This window comes from Gordionus sp. m RMFG-2023, chromosome 2 (genome assembly GCF_954871325.1).
Source record: "Gordionus sp. m RMFG-2023 chromosome 2, tfGorSpeb1-WG-v2, whole genome shotgun sequence".
Taxonomy (NCBI): Eukaryota; Metazoa; Nematomorpha; class Gordioida; order Chordodea; family Parachordodidae; genus Gordionus; species Gordionus sp. m RMFG-2023.
In genome coordinates, this window is record NC_088776.1 from 43,871,873 (window position 1) to 43,897,216 (window position 25,344).

A 25,344-nucleotide genomic window follows, 5' to 3' on the forward strand; every position below is an offset into this window, starting at 1 on the left:
ATTATCATTTGCAAACTTGCAAGAAATGGCAACAAACGACATACATAATGATTATTATGAAGGGGATGAATTTGAGGAGATTGATCAAACATTAGAACAGCATTTTATTGAAAGTCAAAAATTAGAAAATAATGATAACTTAAATGATCTTCCTAGCTGTAAAAGGTTACGTCTAGAAGCTGTAATTATTCAAAACAAGGTAGATAAATATCACATCAAAGATAATTTGGATATTGAAATTAAAGAGGATATAACTTTGAATCATATTAAAGGTAGTTGATTATAAATAATAAGACATTTAATATTTTTTTAAGCTGAAATGAACCAAATATTAACTTATGATAATGCACAAAATAATACCAATATTCACTCAGCCCTTGACGATCATTATTCCTCTCAAATAAAATCTATTGGAGAAGATCCAGTATATTTTGATATTATTACAATGATAGAAAATATTCCTCATAATAATCGGAAATATATAGAAGATCAATTAATGGATATATTATCTTTTACTAAAAATTGTTTCTCTGAGACACTCCAATCATGGTATGAAAATTTTGATTTGTTACAAAAACAACATGATGAAATTCTGAAAAATATTACAGATTTTAATGCATGGGTCACGTTACTACAATATTGTGAAAGTTTGGTATGTATTAAAATCACATTTTGATATTATATTTACATATATAGTTAAGAAATCCTCAAGTTATAAAGGAGGAAAAGCAACAAGTAATAACTTGTTTTATAGATTTAAAAAATTTACCTTAACTACAGATGGCACTCGAAGTTTTGCGACATTCATTTAAGGAATTTCTTAAGAGGTATCCTTATTGTTATGGTTATTGGAAAAACTATGCTGATATTGAAAGGAAATTTGGACTTCTAGATAATGTATTTAAGGTCATTATTTTTGTTTTTTTACTAAATATATTTATTACATTTTAAATGCACAATCTTCTATGAAATACAAAAAAAACAACAGGTTGGTTTTAAAATAATGAATATATTTATACTTATAATTTTTATTTCTTTGGTGCGGTATAATACAAATTCTCTTAGGGTATCAAAATGGTTTATTTGTTTGATACAGTATAAAAATGGATATAAAAGTCATCCAGGCTTTTTGTATATTAAACTAACCCGTTATTAAAAAAATATATTTTATGTTATTTATTTCCTTATATTTAGATTTATGATAAAGCATTAAAAGCATTTCCTAATAGTGTTGACTTATGGATATTCTACATTAATTTTATAATTGAAAATTCTGCATCTGAAAACTCCAATCCATTTATATCTACTCTTGTCATTACTGAGCATCAATGGTCTGATGAACAAATTAGAAAGTAATTCTTGACAATTAAATTAATTTATTATTAGTATATACCAGGGCTGTAATTAAATATTATTTATAATGTTTAAAATAAATCAAATTATTTTAAAGATAATGTAGCTAAAAATTTGGTATTAATTTTTATTTTATTATCTACAACAAAAAAAGGGTAAAAACATATCTATTTACATTAAGCCAGAGTTGTTAATGTTCCTTTTTAAAAGTAGCTAGCTCACTCCTACCTTCTCAAAAGGAGCTAGCTCCCACTCCCGTACTACATAAAAGAGCTAGCTCCCGCTCCTAGTAATGGAGTGCCACTCCATAACTGCTCCTTTGATTTTCATTTTTTAGAAAGTATACGAAACAAAATCATATATTTTTTTTATCAAAAAGCTTTATTTATATTAAATAATCTATCAAATATTTATAACCTTTTATTGGCTTTTAAAAGTAATAAATTTTCTAAATTAGAATCTAACAAATATCCACACCTCTCCCCTAATGCCTCTTTTGCAATACTAAATAGGTGCTCCATAGGAGAACTAGAGGGAAGCGAGGTATTGTATTAAATATATTTTTTAATTCAGGGAATTTATCAAAAATAATAATTCTGATATTATTATTTAAAAAATATTTGTCCAATATATTATTTTCCTGATGATCAATTTCATGGAATCCAAAAAAATCATTTTGTATTTATACTTTTTTAAATTGAAGCTGCTCACTTTTGAAAATTAAATAGTTTTATTTAAACAAAAAAGACATTTTGCCCTTAAATTTGTTTGATCCATTTGGATCAACATCCTTTAGAAGTTAAAATATTTTTTGTATGATGGAAATGGAAATTCGATTTCTTCATCTATGATCTCTAAATCCATAATATTTTTTATTATATATCTATAAAATGAATATTAATGTCTACAAGATTTTCCAAAAAATTTTCAATATAAAAAGGACTTGATGTTTAATATTTAAAATGATTAGATGAAAAATATAAAACTTGGCTAAACATTTAATATTGGATAAATTTAAATAAAATAAAATTTCATTTTTATTGAATTTTAATTAACAAATATTATTAATATTTAAAAAATAATTTAATTTATATATAAGGGATTGTTGCTTCTCCACTTCAGCCCTAAAAGGAGCTAGCTCCTGTTCCCCCTCCTTAATTTTAAAAAGAAGGGGTGCTATAGGTGTTTTTGAAAATATGTAGCAGAGCTCCAGGAGTATCATTAACAACTCGCTAATGTTGTTAAATGATCTGATTTACCCAATTTTTGAAAATGGCTAGCTAAAGATTTTATCTATTACCCAAAATGAGATTGAAAGGTTTTGATTAGATATCTGTAAAAGTAGGCCTGCCTGATATGCCTGACCCAGTCTGAATTTTTTAAAAAAATATTAGGCCCAACCCAGCCTGAACTCAATTTTTTTTTACTATATCGAAATTTATCAATTTTTTGTTGAATTTTTAATGTAAAATAAAAATTTATAGAATTAGAAACTAGACGCCCATAACATATATCTTTAATTCCTATATTTAAATAAATTTGGAAAAACTTTTTAAAAAATATTGCTAGTTAAGGCCAGGCAGGCAAAAATTTTTTAAAAAAATTTTGGGCTGGGCTTGAAAAATTAGGCCAGGTGCATATCACTAGTTTAGATATCTATTGGCAAAATTTTGAGACTTAGGTAATATTAGTTTAGCTATTAATTTAACCCTTTTTTAAAAATTGGGAATTTTAACCATTTATCAATACTCAATCCAGCTAGTCCATATTTTAAATTAGAAAATATTGATTTTTTATAACTTTGGTTCAAAGATAGATATAAAGGGTCAGTATTAGTTTATAATATTGGGAAATATCAGATCACTCAAAAATTTATGGATTGGCACAACCCTATTATATACAAACTCATTAACCAAAAATATTGATTAAAAAAATATTCATTTATGAATTTAATAAACAAGATTATTTGAGAAAGCCATACAAAAGGTTGGATCAGATTACAAATCAGAACCATTTTGGGATTTATACTTAACTTGGGAGATGAAACATGGAGAAATGAGGAAGGTTACCAAAGTATTTGATTTAGCCTTGAAGGAAATGACAGCTGCTTACAGACAATTTTTTGAAAGGTATTATTTAAATCATGAAAAATATATATTTGTTGTCAAATGTTTTACAATTTTTAAGCTTTTTAAATTTAACCAGGGCCATTCCACGTCAAATTGATCATGATTTGGCCGACCCCTTTTAAAATTGCTAGAATTATTGACAGGTAAAAATAAGAAAGCATTTATTTTAGCTCAGCACACTGGATTCCCTAGATTTAGGGGCTCAGAGCTGCAAAAAAGAACCACTTTAGAATCTGTAAAAATTTTAAAATGCATATATCTTAAAAACTATTTATAGTAAAAAAAATATACATATTGTAGGTAAAAGAAAATATAATATATCATATTGTAGGTAAAAAATTCGTCAGATAGAGTGCTCTGATTTACGTTTCACTGGAGGAAAACGAGGCTAAATTCTACGTCTTTGGAATTGAGAATTGCTTCTTGTGACAAATTGTATAAATATGAAAAAAAATTAGGGGTATTTTTCCGGGGGTTTATTTTCCGAGAGTTTTTTTCCTGGGTTTATATTTTCCAGGGGTTTTTCCTATTATCTCATCAACCATTGATTGTCATAAATACATGTTATATATCCATTTATTTTTTCATGTAGTAAATTTGCATTAATATTCAAGTGAAATGTTATATTTAATATTTGCGATTCTGTTGAGTTTGAATAAAATTTAGCTTTAATTTTATCCTGAGAAATTGGTTGAAAAGTATCAAATTCTTGTATTCCTCGTATTGTACATGCTTTATTGAATCTCTCTTATAAAATTATTTGCTCTTTCTCATATTCTTCTTCCATAATATAGGGAGATATCTATTACTTAATAAAAAAATTATAATATATATTAAAAAATTATAAATTTCCTTAGAATAGGCAAAAACTTTTTAGGATATATTTGTTCTGAAACAGGTCTTTGTAAGCCTGCTCTGACCACTAAACGTTTGACTGTACCTCCGACCCTACCATAAGCTGATTTGCCATAAGATGTGGCCCAGAAATGCCACTCAGCTTTTATCCTAAATCATCTTCATGGTGGCAAAGATTGATTAATTTTTTGCGATTTTCATATTCTGGTGCTGCTCCATCTGAAAAGAAGAATATTTTTTTGGTCGGCTGGAATTTCTCTGTTAAGTAGCAAACTAAATATTTTTGGAATAAATGATCAGAAATTGTATTATGAACAAAAGATTCAGATTATGGCGTTAAAACGAAAAGGTTAAATAAAAGAAAAGGGGCTTTTTTCAACACCCAATTCTAAATCTGGTAAGACAAACCACCATTGCTATTGTCAAAACTTTATATAGCAATGATGAATATAGTAGATCAATGCCTGGTAAAGGCATTTTGTATCTATAATAAGCATGGTAAAAAGATTCAATTCACGAGAGCTATATCTTAAATTTAAAGATAATGATTCAAATATTTAAATTTGATTCTTTAAATTTTATAATCTACATCCCGAGAATTGTGTATTTGTTGGCATCAGTGGTGCCCATTCAATATGTGTTTGCTCCATTCATCAAAACAAAATTATTGCTGATGAGTTTGCTCAAAATTACTATAAATGAAGATTTAATTTAGATTACATATAAGGATATATTGTCAAAAATAATTTGTATCCAGCATTGCCAAAATGTTTTTTTGGTGATTGTGATCAATGTCTTGGATCTTCTTATTTAAAGGCCATGATAAGTGAAATATTATATTCAAGTGATATTGAATATATTACTTACAAGCAATGGGTAACTACAGATTGCACAGATCTTTTAACTATCACTTCATCAACCTCTAATTCTTTAGAAATAATTTTCGAAAAGCCAAATATTTTACTATTACTCATTCATAACAAAGCAGCAAACAATATTCATGAATTCTCTTAAAATTAATTCAAATGAAGGAGGATATAAGTTCAGGCAGATTTTGCTGATAATTATGTCTTTTTGTTGAAGATGATATAGAGTTCACTGGAATAAATCTCAAGTTACCATTCATTCTTTTGTGATTTATTATAAGTCATTTAATAATTTAAGTTTCGTAATAATATCTAAATCTCTCGTTCATAATACAATTGCCATTCATTTATTCCAAAAATATTAAGCTTGATACTTAACAGAGAAATTTCAATGCCGACCAAAAAAATTCTTCTACTTTTCAGATAAAGCAGCACCACAATACGATAATCGCAAAAATTTAATCAAGCTTTGTCACCATGAAGATGATTTCAGGACAAAAGCTGAGTGACATTTCTGGGCCACATCTCATGGCAAATCAGCTTGTGATGGGGTCGGAGGTACAGTCAAACGTTTAGTGGGGGCAGGTTTACAAAGACCTGTTTCAGAACAAATAACTTGCTCTAAAGAATTTTGCCTATTCTAAGGAAAATATTAAAGGTATAAGATATATAATTTTTTTATTAAGGAATATTTCTTTTACATTTTGGAAGACGAATATGAAAAAGAGCAAATAATTTTAGAAGAGAGATTTCAATAAAGCATGTACAATACCAGGAACGCAAAAAATTCATCACCCAATTTCTCAGGATAAAATTGAAGCAAAATTTTATTCAAACTTCACAAATATTAAATATAACATTTCACTTGAATATTAATGCGAATTTACTATATGGAAATATAAATGGATATATAACATGTATCTTTGACAATAAATGGTGGATGCCCTATGTTTTAGAAAAAAAATCGAAAAAGAGGATTTGCATCCTCAAATACCCTCAAATTCTATACATATCACTCCTTGATTGATATTATGTGGATACATAAATCTCAAATTATAGATGAGGTCATTTCAACTGCTACTGGACAAACATATACATAAGGACAAGATAATTAAAATTATTCATCTTTTTAATTTATTTTCTTAAAATATATAATTATTTATATCTAACTAATTTTTGTTTTTCAATAATATTTTAAATTATGGAATGAATATGATCTATCTATATTTCTATATTATTAATAAAAATTGATAATAAAAAATTATACAAATGATATTTATTATTGGAAATTTGTTACATTATTAAGTGTCTAATGGCTTTTTCCTACACTGCTCTTCAGTTTAATTGGTATATTTAAAAGAAATTCGAAATTTTTTAAAAAGGGAAAATATCCTGCTATTGATAAGTTAGCAACAAAATTTAAACATAATCCGTAATTTCATAAAGCCTTTTTTTCAATTTTTGGTAAAAATGTATATTTAGAATAGTCGATAGAGTCGCCAAGGTTATGACATAGTATATATATTTATAAAGGGTGTCTAAATAAAAAGTAAAAAAAAGAATTTCGAAAACAGACTCTTTTTTGCTTATGGAAACACAGGTAAAGCAATTTAGGCAAACCAAAAGTTAAAGGCTCAAATTGGTGCCAATTTTTATTGTTTTTTGATAGCCTTTTAGAAATTTTTTTTTTACCTACCATATGATTTATTATATATATTTTTTTATTATAAATAGTTTTTGAGTTATATGCATTTTAAAAATTTTAGATTCCAAAGTGAATCTTTTTTGCACCTATGAGCCCCTATATCTCGTGAACCAGGTGTGCTAGCGAGCTAAAATAAACGGCTTTCTCATTTTTTACCTGTCTAAATAATTCATAAATTTTTAACATTTTTAAAAGAGGTCGGTCAAAAATGTGTCTTTTTTGATCGATTTGTTATGACCCACCAGTAAAATAATATTAACTAAAAACTGATATATGTTTAATATTACATAAAATTATTAGATTTAAAAATCACATTGAAACAAATGATATACAAGAGATCATAACCGAGGAGGAACTTGACAGAATTAAACGAGATCTAAACTTATTTAATCCTAAACACAGACATTCTACAGAAGTATTGTATATCTTATAATATTTATTGATCTATATATATTATTACTTGATAATTCTAAAATAAAATTTATCCATTACCTCTTGATTATTATATGGTTCTAACTCTAAATCAACTTTTATCAAAATTAAGTTATGGGCAAAACTTTTTTTTAAACATATTTTAAAAATCTGTCACAAAATATTTTTAAGTTTTAATATAAAGTTCTTATTTTGTAAACTATACAATGGTGCCAAAAATCACTCCTTTAAGATTGATCAAAATAGAGTTATCTAAGATGCACTAGTACCACTATTTTGTATCTTATTCATGCAATTTATTTTATTCAATTTATTTTATTCAATTTATATTTAGTCATATTGGCTTAAACCTTGTGGGTCCATTGGAGTTTTGATCATCTTGTTTACCCATCACATCTAAACTCTTAACCTGTTTCATATTTAGTTTTTAGGCATTCCCATCATATGTTCATAGTACATAAGTCTGTTCACCATGATCTTTGTTTAAATGGGTACTAGTAATCTGCATTGGGCCTAATTTTTGGGCTAGACTAAAATATGAATCCCCATAAACTAAGAATCTCCTATTAAACAAGCACTATTTAAAAATTTTATATTTTCTTGTTTAGCTTTTCTATGTGATTTATAAAATGTTATTTTTAATTTAAAAAAATAAAAGGTAAGACATTTTTTCTGATGTCAAAAATAAAAATCTGCTAATTATGGACTATTATAAAAAATGAAAATAGATTCAAGTCTATCTCTTTAACGTGATTCAGAAAATGTAAAAATTATTTTTAAAGTAATGGGAAATAAACACTATTCTTTTGACTAAAGTAATAATCCCCATTAAAAAGTATCAAATTTAAAAATTAAAGATAGAATCATATATAACCCTTCAAGAGGATTTAGAAAATGTTAATATTAATTTTTTAGATTAAATATATTTAAAATTTATATTTTTGACTAAAATAAAAATCCACTATTAAAAAAGCTCAAATTTTAAAAATAAAATATAGAATCATGTATAACTAACTCTTTAAGAGGATTCAGAAAATTTTGTGGTTTTTTTTAGATTCAAAATATTTATTTTTTGACTATAAGAATCCCATATTAAAATGCCTCAAATTTAAAAAATAAATTTTAGAAACAGTACAACTCTTGGAGAAAATTCACATTATGTTAACATGAATTTTTTTTAAAATTAAAATACTTATTTTTTGACTAAAATAATAATCCTCTATTAAAAAGGCTCTAATTTAAAGATTCAGATAATATTTTTTTTGAATACCTCACTAAATAGCACTAATTTAAAATATAAGGAATTTCCAACTTATATTGGAAAAAAAATCTAGAGAATCTTAATTTCCTTAAAACTACTTAATATCAATGTCTAAAATTTTTAGGTACATTAAATCTGATAAAACCCCTTTAATGAAAAAAGGAAATTTAATTTTATAAATAAGCTATACATTCTAATTATATAGATTTTAAAAATGCTACTTTTTAAGACATGATATATATATTATTGTTTTTTGCCTTTGCCTCAAGTTTCAGGCTTAATTATTAATTCAACTGACAATAAATATTAAATTTTCATTTTACCTAAGTTATCATCATCTGTATTTTATGCATAAAAATTACATAAGGATTTCTTATAAAAAATTATAGTATCTTAATAACAGCATAAGTCTTACTTGGCAGATTTTTGAAAAACGTTAATAATTTCTTGATATTAATGGGCCTTATATTTTTTTAAAGATATTGCCTATTTGAATTAGAATCTGAGTAAACACCGCCCACTCTTTCGCTATTTTTTTCCCACATATGATATATTTTAATTTCTTAACCTATATAATAAATTTATGTGGTGTTAAGAATATGTTGCTATTTAAGAAAAAATATTGAACCAATATTTTATTTTTAAGATATATGTTATTAAAAATTTTTAAATTAAAAATATATTTAATAATACACATAACATATCAATTTTCATAATTTAATAAATGATATTATATCATTTGTTACTCAACTGCAAGCTAGGAATTTTCATAATTTAATAAATGATATATCATTTGTTTTATCAACTGCAAGCTAGGGTGGCGGATTTGCAGGATCTCAAGGAGGGTTAACCATAGGACACTGATTAATATTGGTGGAAGAGGGGGTGATAGGCTCAGGAGATGGAATGACATGTGGAAGAAAGGAAAATAAGTGCAGCGTCCAGCCTATGTGATATACTTAAAAAATATTATTTTCAAAGAGATAAAATATGTAAATAAAAATGTTAACTTATGATTAGAATAAAGACACTTACAATATGTAACATAACGATTTCTCTCGCACATAAATCAAATTAGGGCTTCTCTTTAATTTGTTTTAGGCCTATATAACTCCCATCCTCTTCCGTTATTGGGTCTTATCTCCAAATTTATTAGCTGTCCACAAAGCAATGCCTAAGACCTGGCATCTTTCAGCCAACTATCGGATTCCAGTTCCAACTATATATAGATGCCAGTTAAATATGACATGTAAGCGAAGAGGCTTGGAGATATATTGGTCTAGTACAAATTCGAGATATCTTAATTTGCTATAAATGCAGGGGGAATCACTAGATACTGTGAGCGTCGATACTCTAATTACTTTATGTCCTAAGTAGACGTTTTTATTTTTTGATTTTACTTAATGTTATTTAACTATGACAATATATATTTATGTATTGAACCAGAACACATTAATTATTATAAATGAGTAAAATCATTCAACTCATTTTAATTAATATTGACAGTAGATCACATAATAGGTAGGACATGCACCTGGCTATACCTATTTCCTCTCCATCTCGCCTATTACCCCATCTTCCTGTTACTCCTTCTCACATGCCTGACGCCTGTTACCTCATTCCTCGCGCCTATTAACTAGTCTCCCACAAATGCACACCCTATTCCCAAACCACCTAATTAGTCACTCTTTCTATCGGTTGAAAAACTAATAAATGAAGAGAGTAGTAGATTATGAAAATTATATATAATTTTAAGTATTATTATATTACATTCTGAAATAAATAAAATATTTATTTTGAAATATTGGCCCAAAATTTTCAATATGTTTACTTTTTGTTGTAATTAGCAAAATGTTTTCAACATCACGTAAATTTATTTTACATATTTTAAGGTTAATAAAATAAAATATATCATAAAAATAATACTCGAAAGAGTGAAGCTCTTTAATATTATAAAAAATATGAATATTAACATTTTCTGTATCTTAAAGATCGTTCCTGATTCTATAATTAATTTTCTTTTTCTTAGGAATTTTAATTTTAGTCAAAAAAATTAATTTTTTCAATATTTAAAATTTAAAAAAAATATTGATATTAACTTTTTTCTGAATCCTCTTTAAAAGTTATACATGATTATATATTTTATTTTTTAAATTTGATTTTAATAGGGGATTCTTAGGGATTTTTATTTAGTCAAAACAAATAGTGTTTTTTTTAATATAATATCCCACTACTTTAAATATTATTTTTTAAATTAATTTTTACATTTTCTGAATCACGTTGAAGAGATAAACTTGAATCTATTATTTTTTTTTATAATAATCCATAATTAGCAGATTCTTATGGAAATTCATTCCCGTTAAGCTCTTCAATATGATTTAGGAAATGTTTTTTTAAATATTAAATAAAAAGTTTTACAATTTAGTGTATATTTTTACGATTTTTAAATGGTTGAGCAAATGATGATTTGGTATATAATTCATAGATCCTTGCTTTTTTAGATGGATGTTTATTTGCATTTTATATATATCAGAAAATAAAAGCTAAATGGTTTTGATGGTTAAAAGTGTGCCGATCCACATAATTTTCACCGATTCGGCCCGATATTGGTTCAAAACCGATTCGATATTTATACTGATTTTTCACCATCCCCCTTTGAACCAAATGTAATTAAGAAATTGTTGTAGCTGTAAAAGAAGAATAAAATTTAATATAATACATCAAATGTCAGTTATTTTCTGACAGGGAAATTAGTTTTTTATTGTGGATAGGAGTAAAACAAAATTATCACATGGGTTGTTTTTAAGAAAGTTTCTTTGTTTGCTATTTGGAGTGAAGATATTGGATGAAGACGGGATTGATTGGGGAAAATTTAATATGTTTATACGTATACATGAATAAAGTGGAATTGTAGTAATGTTTATTATATTTATTTAATATTATTAAAGGGATTATTTTGGATTGATAACAGAGTTGTTAAACGCTATTTTTAAAAGTAGCTCGCTACCGCTATAGCTATTTTCAAAAAAAGTAGCGCGCTATTAGCTACTTTTTTTCAAAAGTAGCTTTAGCTACTTTTAAGCTACTTTTTATAAAAAAAAATTTAGGAACAAATGAAACAAATTTTTTTTATTTTTTTTTGCTTATAATGTAAATGTATAATAAATAATATATAAAAATCAACATTTATAAATATAAAAATATAGTTAGTTTAGATTATAAAAAAATAAGCAATATAAATAAATATTTATTTTAATTTGTTGCATTTTAATAATAATATCATTTCAATATTATCATCCCCAAGTCTAGAGCGACGATCAGAAAGTATAAGCTTTGCTTTACTAAATAATCTCTCGACACTAGCACTTGAGGGCAAGGGGGTATTTAATTTTATATATAAATTTTTAATATATGAAAAATTATCAAAAATATTCATTTCAATATTTTTTGATTGAAAAAAAAGATCAATTGGATTTTCTATTAAATCATCTTTAATTTCAAAAAAATTATTTGAGGATGTCTTCGTGGTAGATACTCGGCAATCTATGTTTGTTGGAGTAAGATTATTCAGCTTCGCCATTAGCCTATCGCGTTGATGTTTGGCATCATCGGAATTTATATATGGCCAGTTTAGTTTAAACTTTGGATGAACCATTGCCGCTAAGACATTGTCATCATTGTATAAGTTTGGAAATCTAAAAGTTACAAAAATAGAGTATTTTAAATATATCTTAATCATAAAATTTTATAAATTTTTTAGCTTTAAACATTAAGTTAGAATAAATCTTCAGTCAAAACAAAACAATATAAATTTTATTTACCTTCTCTCAATGCCTTTTAACAGAGAGTCTACTAGGGGCTGGCATAAGATTAGATTATTCAATCTCTTTAATTTGGTATTTAGGATACTTAAAGTGGGAACATAATACCCCATCTCCATATTATCCTCACCTTCCAAAATTTCAAGGGAAACAGCAACATATTGCATAACCTAAAAAATTAAAATGATATGGAAATGAATCATTATTAATTAGAATTACCTCTGTATACTCTTTTATAAAAGTATGCTCTTCATCGTTAATATATTCAATTTCAACAAGATCACAGAGATAATTAATCTCTAATCTTCTTTCCTCCAGAAAAAAAGCGATTAGTTTTATTTGGTATACAGAATTCCATATTGTACGATTAGGGGTTAATAAATACCTCCCTAATTTTTTTTTAAACATGTCAGAACTTTTAGGAGATTTGTTCTGCCTATTCCATAAAGTTTGACATTTATAAAATGTCGATCTTGACACCCTTTTAAAATCTTCATCATTTAAAGCTCCTTCAGCATCTACTGTTGCTATCAAATTTAAATTATGACAGGAGCATCTATGATGGCTGGGTAACATTGTGGAGTTAGTTGAAGATCCTATAGAATATTGATTAGATTAACATGTATTATAAAATAATTTAAACCTTCTTCTAAGATCTCATTAATATCATTGGCATCAACACCTATTTCCTCCTCTTCCAATACATGTTGACTATCATTCTGTATCTCATCTTCAGCATTATCCTCACCAAATATTCTATATTCATATTAAATAGGACAAATTAAATTATTCATCCAATTTTAATAGAAATAAATGTCTAGTAATATTTATCAAAAATGGAGTATTAAATAGGACAAATTAAATTATTCATCCAATTTTAATAGAAATAAATGTCTAGTAATATTTATCAAAAATGGAGTGGAAAAATCATTTCTTAGTATTCTAAATTTTGAACCTCAGGAATTATAATGTAACTAAGCAAAAATATTTTATCAAATGAATATATTGAATGAATTCCCTGTACTGTGTAATATATTTTATATTTAATTATTTTAGCAAGTTCTTATTAAAGGAAATATTTAAGCTACAATTGATATATAATATTAGATAATTTTAAAAAATTATAATAAGGTAGAATTTAACTTTATTAGTTACTTTTATTTATTTATGATATAAATAAAATTACATTACAGTATTTATTTACGGAATTTAATTAAAAATGCATTAAAGAAAATTGCTATGTAATTAACAATTAAATAATATAATGTTGTACATTATTTTCATATTTTTTATATATAATTAATAATTTTGCAAGAAATATATAAAAAAAATATGAAAAAAGATTTAAATGATATTTATAATACTATATATGATATTACAAATGCAAGAATTAATAAGTCATATTAGAAAATAAAACTAATTAAAAAATACATAAATATCACAAACAAGTAATGATAAATACTTATTAAAGATAATGAATAAAATAAAATTAGTATAATTTTTTAGAGATGCCATTTATCCATACTAATATAAGCTATATTTAAAACAACACAGAAAATAATCTGCAAATTCTAATAAATCATTTGATTTAATTTTTTTTCTTATTTGCACATTTTTAACTCCCATTAAATATACTACTCTCCCTTCCCTGTTTAAGCTATTAATGGGCAAAAATTAATATTATTAATCCCTGATTATTATGATTAATTCATCAATAAATAATTTATTAATTATTGCAAATATTCATTCTTATATGTGTATGCTATGTTCTTCACAAATAAATAATAAACTTTGTATTTTATAAACTATTCTAATTTAATTGGTAATGATAATTTAAAAGTATCTTGTATTTAAATTACTCTAATTTAGTAAAAGATACAATAATCTTTTATCTTGTATCTTTTTGATTATTTTTAAAAAATACTATCTGTATCTAAGATTCATTTTTTTAAAAAGAATCTGTATCTAGATTCTTTTTCTGGAGGACCTGCCCAACTCTGTCAATAACCATATCTTATTAAATGTTAGATTAGCTCAATGACACTGTACAATAAAAATTAATGAAATAATCCACCTCTCTTTTATATTTTATTAGTTAATTTCACTAATTTTATTTATAATTTGATATAAATTATGATAATCATAATATTACTAAAATATGTGTGTATTTAGTTAATAAAAATTCTATAAATAATGTGAAATATTAAAATACTAAATATTTTATAGATTAAATAATAACCCTTCCATTCTGATAAAAATCATAACTTAAAATAAATATTATAAATAAATTTGTGATATAACCTAAATGCCTTCAGGTAATTAGACCCATTATCAGTAACCATCTTGCAAACTTTATTGTGAATCCTAAAAGACTTGTGGATGTTAATAATTTTATTTGCAAGTACGTCATATGTCTGGCATCCTATAATCCTTTTAAGGGCTAAGGCTACAGATCTTCTTTTTAAAGTTATAGGATCTAACCAATGGCCTGTGATTCCCAAATAAGCTCTGAAAATATTTAATCAGAATATAAATAAGTTTTTACCTTCTGTTATGTGTCCAACTATCTGCCGTGGTACATACATAAGATATATCTGATAACTCTACTATTAGGGCATCTTTCATCACTTTGAAGTTGTCGGCTATTTTATTCATAAGTGTCTGGCGACATAAAACTGTTGTGCCAGGGGATAAAGTTTTAATCATTATAGTAAATGATGGATTATCAACCAAAGACACTGGCTGAACTGTGTCAATAATAAAATCAAAAATAACTTTATCAGCCAATTTTTGTGAAATATTGGCATGTTTATTATCAGTTAATTTGGTTTGGATAGTATTTGTCATTTTTAATGAAGATTCTCCTATACCAAAATTTTTTATATGTTTCTCTATTTCCTTATAGCAATTGGCGTGAACAGTCTAATAAAATAAATAATATTATAATGTAAAAATAACAATTTACCTTTAGGTGTTTCTTCAGGTTATAGCTACTCGATTGATTTGATGATATATTTTTTTTACATTTTAAGCACAGGAATTTGAATCCAGATTTTGTTTTAATATTTATTTTAAAAAATTTTCCAAATTTAGGGAATGGAAAAACGTTATTAGAGCTATTAAGTACATTATCTTCCATTGAATCTTCCATGTCTGAATAACTTTCAAGGATTTGGATATCCATGGACGATGCCATTTTAGATTATTAACACAGATTGAAAATATATTTAAATTTCAAAATTAAATAATAAATTATAAAAATTATAATTAATTATGATATTATATTTAAATTTTCATGTTTATACTTACATTCATTATATTTTTTAAAATAAAAAAAAGTAGCGCGCTAAAAAATTAAATAATTTTAAAAAAAGTAGCGGCTATTAGCTATAGCTACCAAAAAAGATAGCGCTCTGATTGATAAGTTATATTTTTGTGAGGGAAGGGTTGAAAGTAAAGGGCCTATTTATATTTATGTTTTCGTTAGATATCAATATTTTTTATGCAAAAAATTGAATTACGCATTTAATTTAATTTTTTTATTTCTATAATTAAGACTATAATAAAAAAAAATTATATTATAATAGATAAAAAAATAATATTATAATTATGTAAAATATATACATAACATAAAATAACAAAAGAAAATTAAAGTAAAAAGATCGGATCGGATTTTTACAAATATCGACCCTATGTGATATTTTTGGGGAACGTTAAATATCGGTGCCGATCCGATCCAATATTTAATATCGACACAGCCCTAGTTAAAAGGTGCTGTCGTTACAAATCTACTCAAGATAGTCCAAGTTCCCAATTTGCATATTTATTTCGATAATTTTTTTATACCTTTAAAGCTTTTATAACATTTGAAACACCTTGGATTTTTCGCAACTGGGGCTAAAGAGAAAATTGACCTTTAAATTTCTTTCATTGAAACGATTAAAGTTATAGCAGAAATGGAAACGGGCTATTACGATTGCCGACTTGAAAATACAAATGAAATATTTGTCATTCGATGGAATGATCGTTCAGTCTTGAAATCTTAGCCGTTTCAAAATTCTCTTAAATTTTCTCAAAAATAAAAATTGCACAACCTAATCTTATAAATTCATATAATTCCCATAGGGTGGTGTTGATCTATACGATAACATATTGTCAACATATAGAATAAATATAAATAGTAAAAAAATGGTGATAGCCTATTCTAGCAATTTTATTGATGTAGCAGTGGTAAATTCGTTTAGGTTTTGGAATCGAGTCAATCCTGATAATATTATTACTTCTATTTTAGCGGGAAATCACAACAATTAAAATTTCCTTAGCAAATAGAGGTGTATCCCCACAGTCAATTTTCCTTACTAAGTAAAACAACTATCTTATGGATTTATTTAACAATGATTACTGATGAGAAGATACCACGATGTATATTTTGTCATAGTCAGACAAGATATATAAAAATATAAAAAATTTCAATATTATATCAAAAATATATCAATAATTTTTGAAATTTTATATCGCATTTCGATTTTTCCAATAATATAATATTATAAAAGTCAGCGTTATGCAGCCATACAAATTTCTTATTTAGGATGCTTTTTTTGTGCGGATTTTTTATGATTTCTATTGGAAAAATAAACTTAATGGATTAAAAATTATGAATTTGAGATTTTACTTTTGAATTATGGGTAATCTTTTTTAGAAAGGGCTGAACTAAAAAATATAGAATATTGTAAAATTTAAATTTTAAGGAAAAAAAATATATCATTTTTTTAAAAAAATAAAATGATTATATAATTTAATACACTTTGCAATATTGGATCAAAAAGTTATTCAACTAACCTTTAGAGGGTTGAATAATTAGTTTATTAGCTTTATACTTGACATCAGTGAATCTCTGGTTAAAATTCCAATATCAATTATGCCTCCAATTCTATCTATTAATATCTTATTTTTTCCAAATGTTATCATTACATTAAATTGTATTAAATTTATTGTAAAATATTCCATTATATTTTTTTAAAATAAAAAAAATATCATTAAAAAGGAACTCACCGATGATCAAATTATTGCTATCAGGGATAAAATTATTGAAACTAGACAAGAAATTGTTGCCGAAACAGAAATGGAAGTGAAAAAAAGGAAAACGTATGAAGATAATGTAAATGATTGGATTATAAATTTTAATTTTTATATAAAGTCTGCAGCATTGAAAATATATCACTGGAATCAATTAATACCTCACTTAAAATAGACTTTTTTCAATGTGCTAAAAGTATAATAAAAACAAGCCTATAATTGAACCCAGATTTATTATAACACAAAACTTATACTTTGTTCTAATAATTATGTCATGAGAAATAGATTTTTAATACAAAATTTGTTATATACAAAAGATAAAAAATTGTTAAGTTTTGGCCAAAATTTATACTAGATCTACATGTAAACATCAATTCATAAAATATAAATCTTAATTTTATTTACACCCACATAAAACTAGATAAAAAGACCATACTTTCACATCAAACCTCTTGAAAGATTTCAGCTCAAAAACTGGAACCAGTATTTGGATTATGAGATGAACATAACCGTTGATCTTGATAAAGGTGAAAAGACTGGATTAGCTAAAAACACCCGTGTTAAATCATTGTTTGAGCGATGCTTAGTTACATGTGCTCTTTATGAGGAATTTTGGCTAAAAGTAGGTCAAATTTTTATTTTTCTAACAGGATATGTTTCATAATTTTCCCATTTTTTATGAAACATGAAGGCAAAAATAACGAATATCAAAACATTTTATTCATATTTAAAATTTTTAAAAAAATATTTGTTATAACTAGAGACAATAAATTCTTGAATATATCTAGAGACAATAAATTCTTGAATATATATAAAAGTTTTACCCTCTTTCGCAAGTAGTATGTAATGCTAACGTTAAGTTTTGAAATAGTCCCTTCAATAGTTATTTTATTTGCTTTTGCTACTTTATGAAGATATTCATTTTGTAAAAAAATTGGAAGTGAAACATTAGACAAAATATATCAATTTATTATGATAAGTGACATGTGTATAATAAGAAAAAAACAAATGTTTCATTTATTATTATTACATTTTAATAACAAATTATATTTTCACCTCTCAAGTCCTGAATGGTAATCACTAAATATAAGTTTAATTTGGCTAAATAACCGATGAATTTGAGGGTAGTGGTGCTTTTAATTTAATAAATATATTTATAAAATAGGGGAAGTCATCGAATATGTTAATTGTATTATTTTTTGATGCATAAATATCATATATTGGATTTTCTTTCGGTATCATTCTTCTCAAAGAAAGCATCAATAGAAGTAATTTTTTTGTGGTTTTAACCTCTATTCTTTTTGGTAATATTATTTAATCATTCGATACATCTATTTAGTTGATATATAAACCTAGGAAGAGTAATATATGGCTAGTTCAGCCTAAAACTTGGATGAATAATGGCAGCAAGTATATTATCATTGTCATAAATTTTTTTAAGTTAAAATACTTCTTAAATTTTGTAAAGGAAAATTCAGATTCATAACTATATTACCAATTTCAGGATAATATTTTTCTATAATATCTTTGACTACTATTTGTCTTATTAATTTTATTTTCATTTAGAAGCAAATATTATCAGATGGTTTTATTGGATTAAATTTATTATAAACAAAATGTAATTCAAAATATAATATTAAATTTCACTATTATAACTTTAAATTTAATTACAAAATAACGAAAAAAACAAATAACTAAATTATGGGCGAACTAAGAAACGCTTTGAAATATTCCGTTTCTCATGGTCAAGGCGATTTGTTGCATTATCACAAATAATGAAGTGTAGTTTTTTTATTACTTAAATTTTAATTATCTCATTCCTTTAGCAAAAAAATACCATTTTTCTTTAAAACATCACAAGTTTAATAAATTGAATTTTGGTTGTAGTTTTGTCTAGGTTATTTCCACCATTGATATATTATGGAGAATGTAGAGAAATGTACAAAATCCTTTTTGAAAATATTGGCGCATGTATTTTGAGGCATTTTGAAATTTAGCTTTTTGAGCCATTATAGAAATTCATTATTGAGTATTTAAAATTTCAAAATGCTTGTTTTCTTTTTTAAATTTCATACTTTATTTTATAATTTAAAGTTTGCATAATTATAATAAAAAAATTAATAATAGAAAATCAACACATAATTGATTTGTTTTCCCAATTTTATAAATTGCAACATGGATGTTGAGCATGTTACCTCTAGAAGAATTATATAGAAATGAAAGCGATAACATTACATATGCAAATATAACATAATGATAATTTTAGAAACAAATGAAAAGGAAAAGATATAAATTTATGATATATTTTTATGGTCTTCTTTTATTTTATTCAGAGTAAAATATGTCATTCCAGACTTTTTAAAGATCTGGACTGTGTTTTATGTAAGCCCACGAAAAATATTAATAAATTTTAGGGACAACATAATATTTTTATTGTATTTATTTATTATTTTTAGAGATGCCACTTAAATTATATCATTTATTTCTTTAAATAATATTTAATTCGTTATTAATAACATAACACTGATTATTAATTTAAAAAAATTAGTACGCCAAATATATGGAAACCTTGGATCTAAATGCTATGAGAAGAGTTTTCCAAAGAGCCTGCTTTATACACTTGCCGACTAAACCGAATATTTTCTTGGCCTGGGCTGCTGTCGAAGAAAAATACGGTATTTATTTTTAAATACTATTACATATAAAATATTTTTACGTTTAGTCACTAGAAATAATTAAATAGGGTTTGACTTTAATTTATTTATTTTAATTATTCACCATTTTAATAATGATTAATAGTTACCTGTCTCTATATTTACTTACCATTCCTAATTCGATTTAGTGATTATATTCTTTTGTTATAACATTTCCTTTATGAATACATTCATACAAATAAATTATATAAATTACGTTGTTTAATTCCCAATTCACACAGGTAACTTTCATTGTGCTTCCTTTATCCTTAATCTGCTAGATAAAAATGTTCCGGATCTTGTCCAGCTAACTATGAGAAGAATTAATTTATACAGAAGGAGAGGTGATATGGAGGATCTCGTAGAAAGGCTTTACAGAGAAAACCTCACAAAATATGAAAGCAATCTTTGCTATTACAGCTATTTCGTTATACAATATGCACGTTACATTCATCGGGTTACATTAATTTTTATAAAAAAATTGGTTCTTATTTTACGAACCTTCGTGGGGTTCATATAGATATGGGTCGGGATTTTTCAGTAGTTTAATAATTTTGATTAAGCAATATTTATGTCAAATTTATTTTGGTTACTTTTGCTAAAAGATTTTCGATCAGCCCTAAGAATTTAAAATTTTTATAATTTCATAAAGAGGTATTTTTGGCTAAAAATCGTTTTAATTTGTTATTAATGATTAAAATAAAGATTGTCAATTATTTTTTAATATAATAAAATATTTTTTAAAATTTTAAATGATTTTTTAAATTTTCTTGACTAACATAAAATTGTTTAATGGATTAAATTTTAAAATAATTATATTAGATAGATGAATGTTTTCAAATAGATTTTTTAAATATAATGACTTAAATATACCTGTTTAAAATATGGGTCCATACTTATCTCTCTAATTCAATGAAAGCTACCAAATGTTAAATAAAATGCTCTGTAATTTTAAGAAGTAAAAAGTTAAAAATTTGGTATGTTTTCAATTTTTCGCAAAACAAAATAAAATAATATAGATATTAATTTTGTAAACGTATTGCGATAGGTAAAGAATGATAAGCCTCAAGCTTTGAAATTGCTAGAAGACGCCATTATTAATGATCCGGTATATTTTATATATTATTATGAATTTTATTTTGAAGGTATATTTGAATTAGAGATCTGTCAAAGTAGGCCCGGGTCGGGCCTATTTTTTAAAAAAAATTTGGGCTGGGTTGGGTTTTCAAAATCTTTCTAAAAATATCTAAATTTATCAATTTTATGTTGAATTATTTATGTAAAATAAAAATATTTGATTATATTTATAAAAACAAGACGCCATATAACTTATATCTTTTATTTTGAGTAATTATAAAAATGAATTTCTATATTTAAATAAATTCGGACTGGGCCGGCAAAACTTTTAAAAAATTTCGGGCTGGGCCAGGCTTGAAAAATTAGGCCCTATGCAGATCACTAATTTGAAACTTATATTTTATAGTATCCTGCTTATATGATCGCTAATTAAATACCGTAAAATCAGATATGACACTGGTAACCTAACACATTATTGAGTGACAAAATGAATAAATTTGTGAAAAAACATAAAAATTTTAGTGAGCATACATTTAAACATATCGTATGGGGATTTGATCCCTATTTAGTCTAAATGGAAAGTTTTAAATCAAAACAAAAGTTTAATTATGTAAAATTAACAATTTAAAAAATATAATTATGTTCTTTTTGTTAAAGCACAACGAAAAGTTATACTTACAATTGCTAGACATGGAATACCAGACGGAGCCACTCAATATAGATAGAATAGCGGCCATATTTGATCGCACCTTAAATAGCACCTTACCAGATAGTTCTAAAACTGCCTTTGCTCAAAGAAAATACGAGTTTTTGGAGAGTCTTGACCATGATGTTTATAGGTTAGCTAGATCTATAGATGTAAATTTTTATAAACTGCTTCAGAATTAGGCATATAGAAATTATTAGGATATATGGATTTTTAAATATTGAATTGAAATAAACAAATATTATTTTAAAATATTGGTATGGGCTGATATTTTTAAATTGCCTGATACTTTATTAATGTTGTATCTTAGAAATAAAAAAAGCCCGCAAATTTTATTATTAGGTTTTATTTAATATATTTGGCTTCTTATAAAACAGATTAAGGGTATATATATCCAAACCTATATATTGTATTTGAGCTATATATAATTTATTTATGTCAATTACTCTGAGACCTCAGGAATTGTCTTAATACAGTCCTAAACATAGGATATATGGTACAGACTGAAGCATACCTGCCCCATCCCTACACATATTTTACAAACCCTGGATAGCTTAGTTGAAAAAAATCGCATAAATATTCTTCAGGGTTTACCAATTTCAGAATTTTTTGGCGTAGAAAGATAACCATTATCAAACAATTTTATTTGATAACCATTTTTAATATAGAAGCACTATATTAATCTCCCTCCATAAATCATTAAATATTTCTGTCATCATTATGTGACGAAATACGATATAGAGGTCTTAGGTTTATTTCAGTTTTATTGTGACATCACATCCCTACGATTGCTCTGTTTGAACTTGTTAACTGAGATACTATTTTTCGAGGTCGGCTATGATCTTTGTCTATGGATGGGAGGTGTAGTATTTTTAGTTGTGCTTCTGATCAAAATTTATAAATAACAATACTTCTATAAATATATATATAAAAAGGTTGTTTAAATGTTAAAATCATTGGCCATATATCAAAACGGGCAAGTTCACATAAATTTAATAAATTATTTATAAAAAATAATTATCTAGCTCACTTAATAATTTAATTCTCGTATTTAATCTAATTTAAATGCATCGTTATAATGTGCATTAATGGGTCTAGATTAGTGTTGTTGAACGGCTCGATTTCGCCAATTTTAAATTAAGATTTTAGCCAAAATAATATTACACAACCCCAAGATTTCGTTAATAGATGATCAAACCTTTCTGCCATCTATTAGCAAAATCTTCAGGGTTTATAAAATTTTTTGGCTATAACATTAGGCTTGCTGTTTTAACAATCGCGTTTAACAACACTAGTCTAGATGAATATATTATAATAAAAAATACTGTGAAGAATTTAATGATTAGTCAATATATTACTTAAATATGCTAACAAATTTTATAGACTTTTCCAGGACTACAATTTGGTTTAATAAATTCTTCCAGCTACCCCTTATTTTACATGGCCTGGCCACTAGCACATTTTTATTGTTATATAAATTAGTGATCTTCATCGTAATTTTTTATGCCTGGTCCGAATTTTTCTTTTAAAAAATTTGTCTAACCCGGTCTAGATTTAATTCAAATAAAAATAATAGCACTTTGTTTCTTGCAAGAATTTTAAAATATATCAATTATTTCACAAAATTAAAGTATATATTTTAAAATATTAAGCCTGACAGTTGGAACGGAAATTATTTTTAAAAAATAGACCCAGGCCCATTTGGGCTGGGATTTGCAGATCTTTAATATAAATTATTTTTTATTTATTGTCAACATTTATCAATAGTTTTTTTTATTGAATATCTAGGATCAATAAAGCTCGTGATGATTTTATATCCTTGCTGAAAATACAATTGGGAGGAGATTTTTCGTCTACTTACCAGAAGTTTTATTATATATTTAAATTTTATTTTCCAAAAATTAATGATTAAAAAAATAAATAGCGAAGTGGAGTTGGAATATATAATTTATTTATGATCGGATTTTAAATAAATTATTTACGCAATTTTTATAAAATTTTTGCAAATAAATATTACACACTACATTTACCGTTTAAGTTTTTTTTCTAATATTAAATTTTTTAAGACTAGTGTTTTTGTAGATTAAATAAATATTATTTTTTGGTTGCAGTTCTAACATTTTAAGATTTCTTTTTAAACTTTAAATTATATAATTTTATTCCTTCCTCTATTATGTTATTTCCTTTCTTCTCTATAATAAATTTTGCGTTACCCCACATTTACAAAGATCATACGTTAAGGGCAACGTTCCTTTACTACCCCCTTCTGTAGCTTCTGCAAATTTAGCTTCAAAATCTAGCCGCAATACCGCTTCTCCAAGAGCTTCATCTTCTTCCACCTCAACAGCCGTAAATACGGTCAGTAACGCAGCTATCGCTACTAGTGACTACTACTCTGCTTACTACCAACAATGGGCCTCTGCTTATCATCAACACCCTGGCGTTTATGTAATAATAAATAAATAACCAATGATCTGTTCCATTTTTTAAAGCTAATTTAAAGATGAATACTTGACTTTGTATGTGTTTGTGATATAATATACGATTATTGTTCTAAAATTTGGACACCCAAAAAACATTGGCTGACTTTCAGAGCTTTGATGACTCTAGTTCTGAAAAGTGCGTGAACCTGGGTTTACATAATTAATATTAACGTGATTTTTTAATGAATAAAATTGAAGAGGATAAGTCTAATGCTGGAAAATGAAATTGTTTATTTGGATTCATTATAATATTTAACTGAGTACTGCAAAATTGAATTTTTATTTGTAAGGATAATTTAATTTATTATTATATAAAATATTTTTAGACACCCGCTCCTACAAATCCAATGTATATTGGTGGAAATGCTTACCCAGCCGCTTACGCTTCTATGGGTTACCCAAGTGTTGTCCCTTTATCTGCTATTATTAAAAAATAAAATATTAATTTTGCGTTTAACAGGGAGATGATCACACTTTGTATCGTTATGTTATTGTATTCATTAATTTTCTTTTATATTGAAATTATAACCTGGAAAACAATCATACTATCTTTATCTACTTGTATTATATAAACGATATTGTATAAAAAATATAATAAGGGATATAATAGTTTAGTTATATAACAAATAAAAATGAAACTGGGAAATTAGTTTAAATTTATTTTTAAAATTTCCGCGTTTTTATTGAAAAGAGAATCATGATTTTGGTTATTCTTGATATTTTTGTTTTTCAAGATGTTATTTAAATTACTATTCTTTCAAGTAGACTAACAATTTTCATTTAAAGTGTATATAACCTATACATATATAATGATATAATCTTGCAAAAGTGTTTAAAATATAAATTGAGATTATAAAATACCATCCCAATAGAAATTTTCGAAATCT

General features: G+C 25.4%; 1 protein-coding gene across 1 annotated transcript; it reads left to right on the forward strand.

Moving 5' to 3' along the window:
- LOC135923362 (pre-mRNA-processing factor 39-like) lies at positions 1 to 25,094 on the forward strand. Its single transcript, XM_065458059.1, has 16 exons — positions 1 to 272; positions 315 to 652; positions 697 to 735; positions 781 to 906; positions 1,195 to 1,352; positions 3,315 to 3,482; positions 7,209 to 7,323; positions 17,467 to 17,580; positions 17,920 to 18,120; positions 20,047 to 20,173; positions 20,434 to 20,648; positions 21,240 to 21,299; positions 21,926 to 22,107; positions 23,763 to 23,840; positions 24,203 to 24,422; positions 24,784 to 25,094. The coding sequence occupies exons 1-16, from the start codon at positions 26 to 28 to the stop codon at positions 24,892 to 24,894; spliced, it is 2,499 nt and encodes an 832-aa protein (XP_065314131.1). The 5' UTR covers positions 1 to 25; the 3' UTR covers positions 24,895 to 25,094.
- The last annotated feature ends 250 nt before the right edge of the window (positions 25,095 to 25,344 follow it).

Bases quoted from the DNA above. Each gene is read 5' to 3' on its own strand.
- LOC135923362 (XM_065458059.1), top strand. From the start codon at position 26: ATGGCAACAAACGACATACATAATGATTATTATGAAGGGGATGAATTT. The intron at 736-780 runs GTAATAACTTGT...CCTTAACTACAG, and splicing joins TAAAGGAGGAAAAGCAACAA to ATGGCACTCGAAGTTTTGCG. The intron at 20,174-20,433 runs GTATTTATTTTT...CAATTCACACAG, and splicing joins TGCTGTCGAAGAAAAATACG to GTAACTTTCATTGTGCTTCC.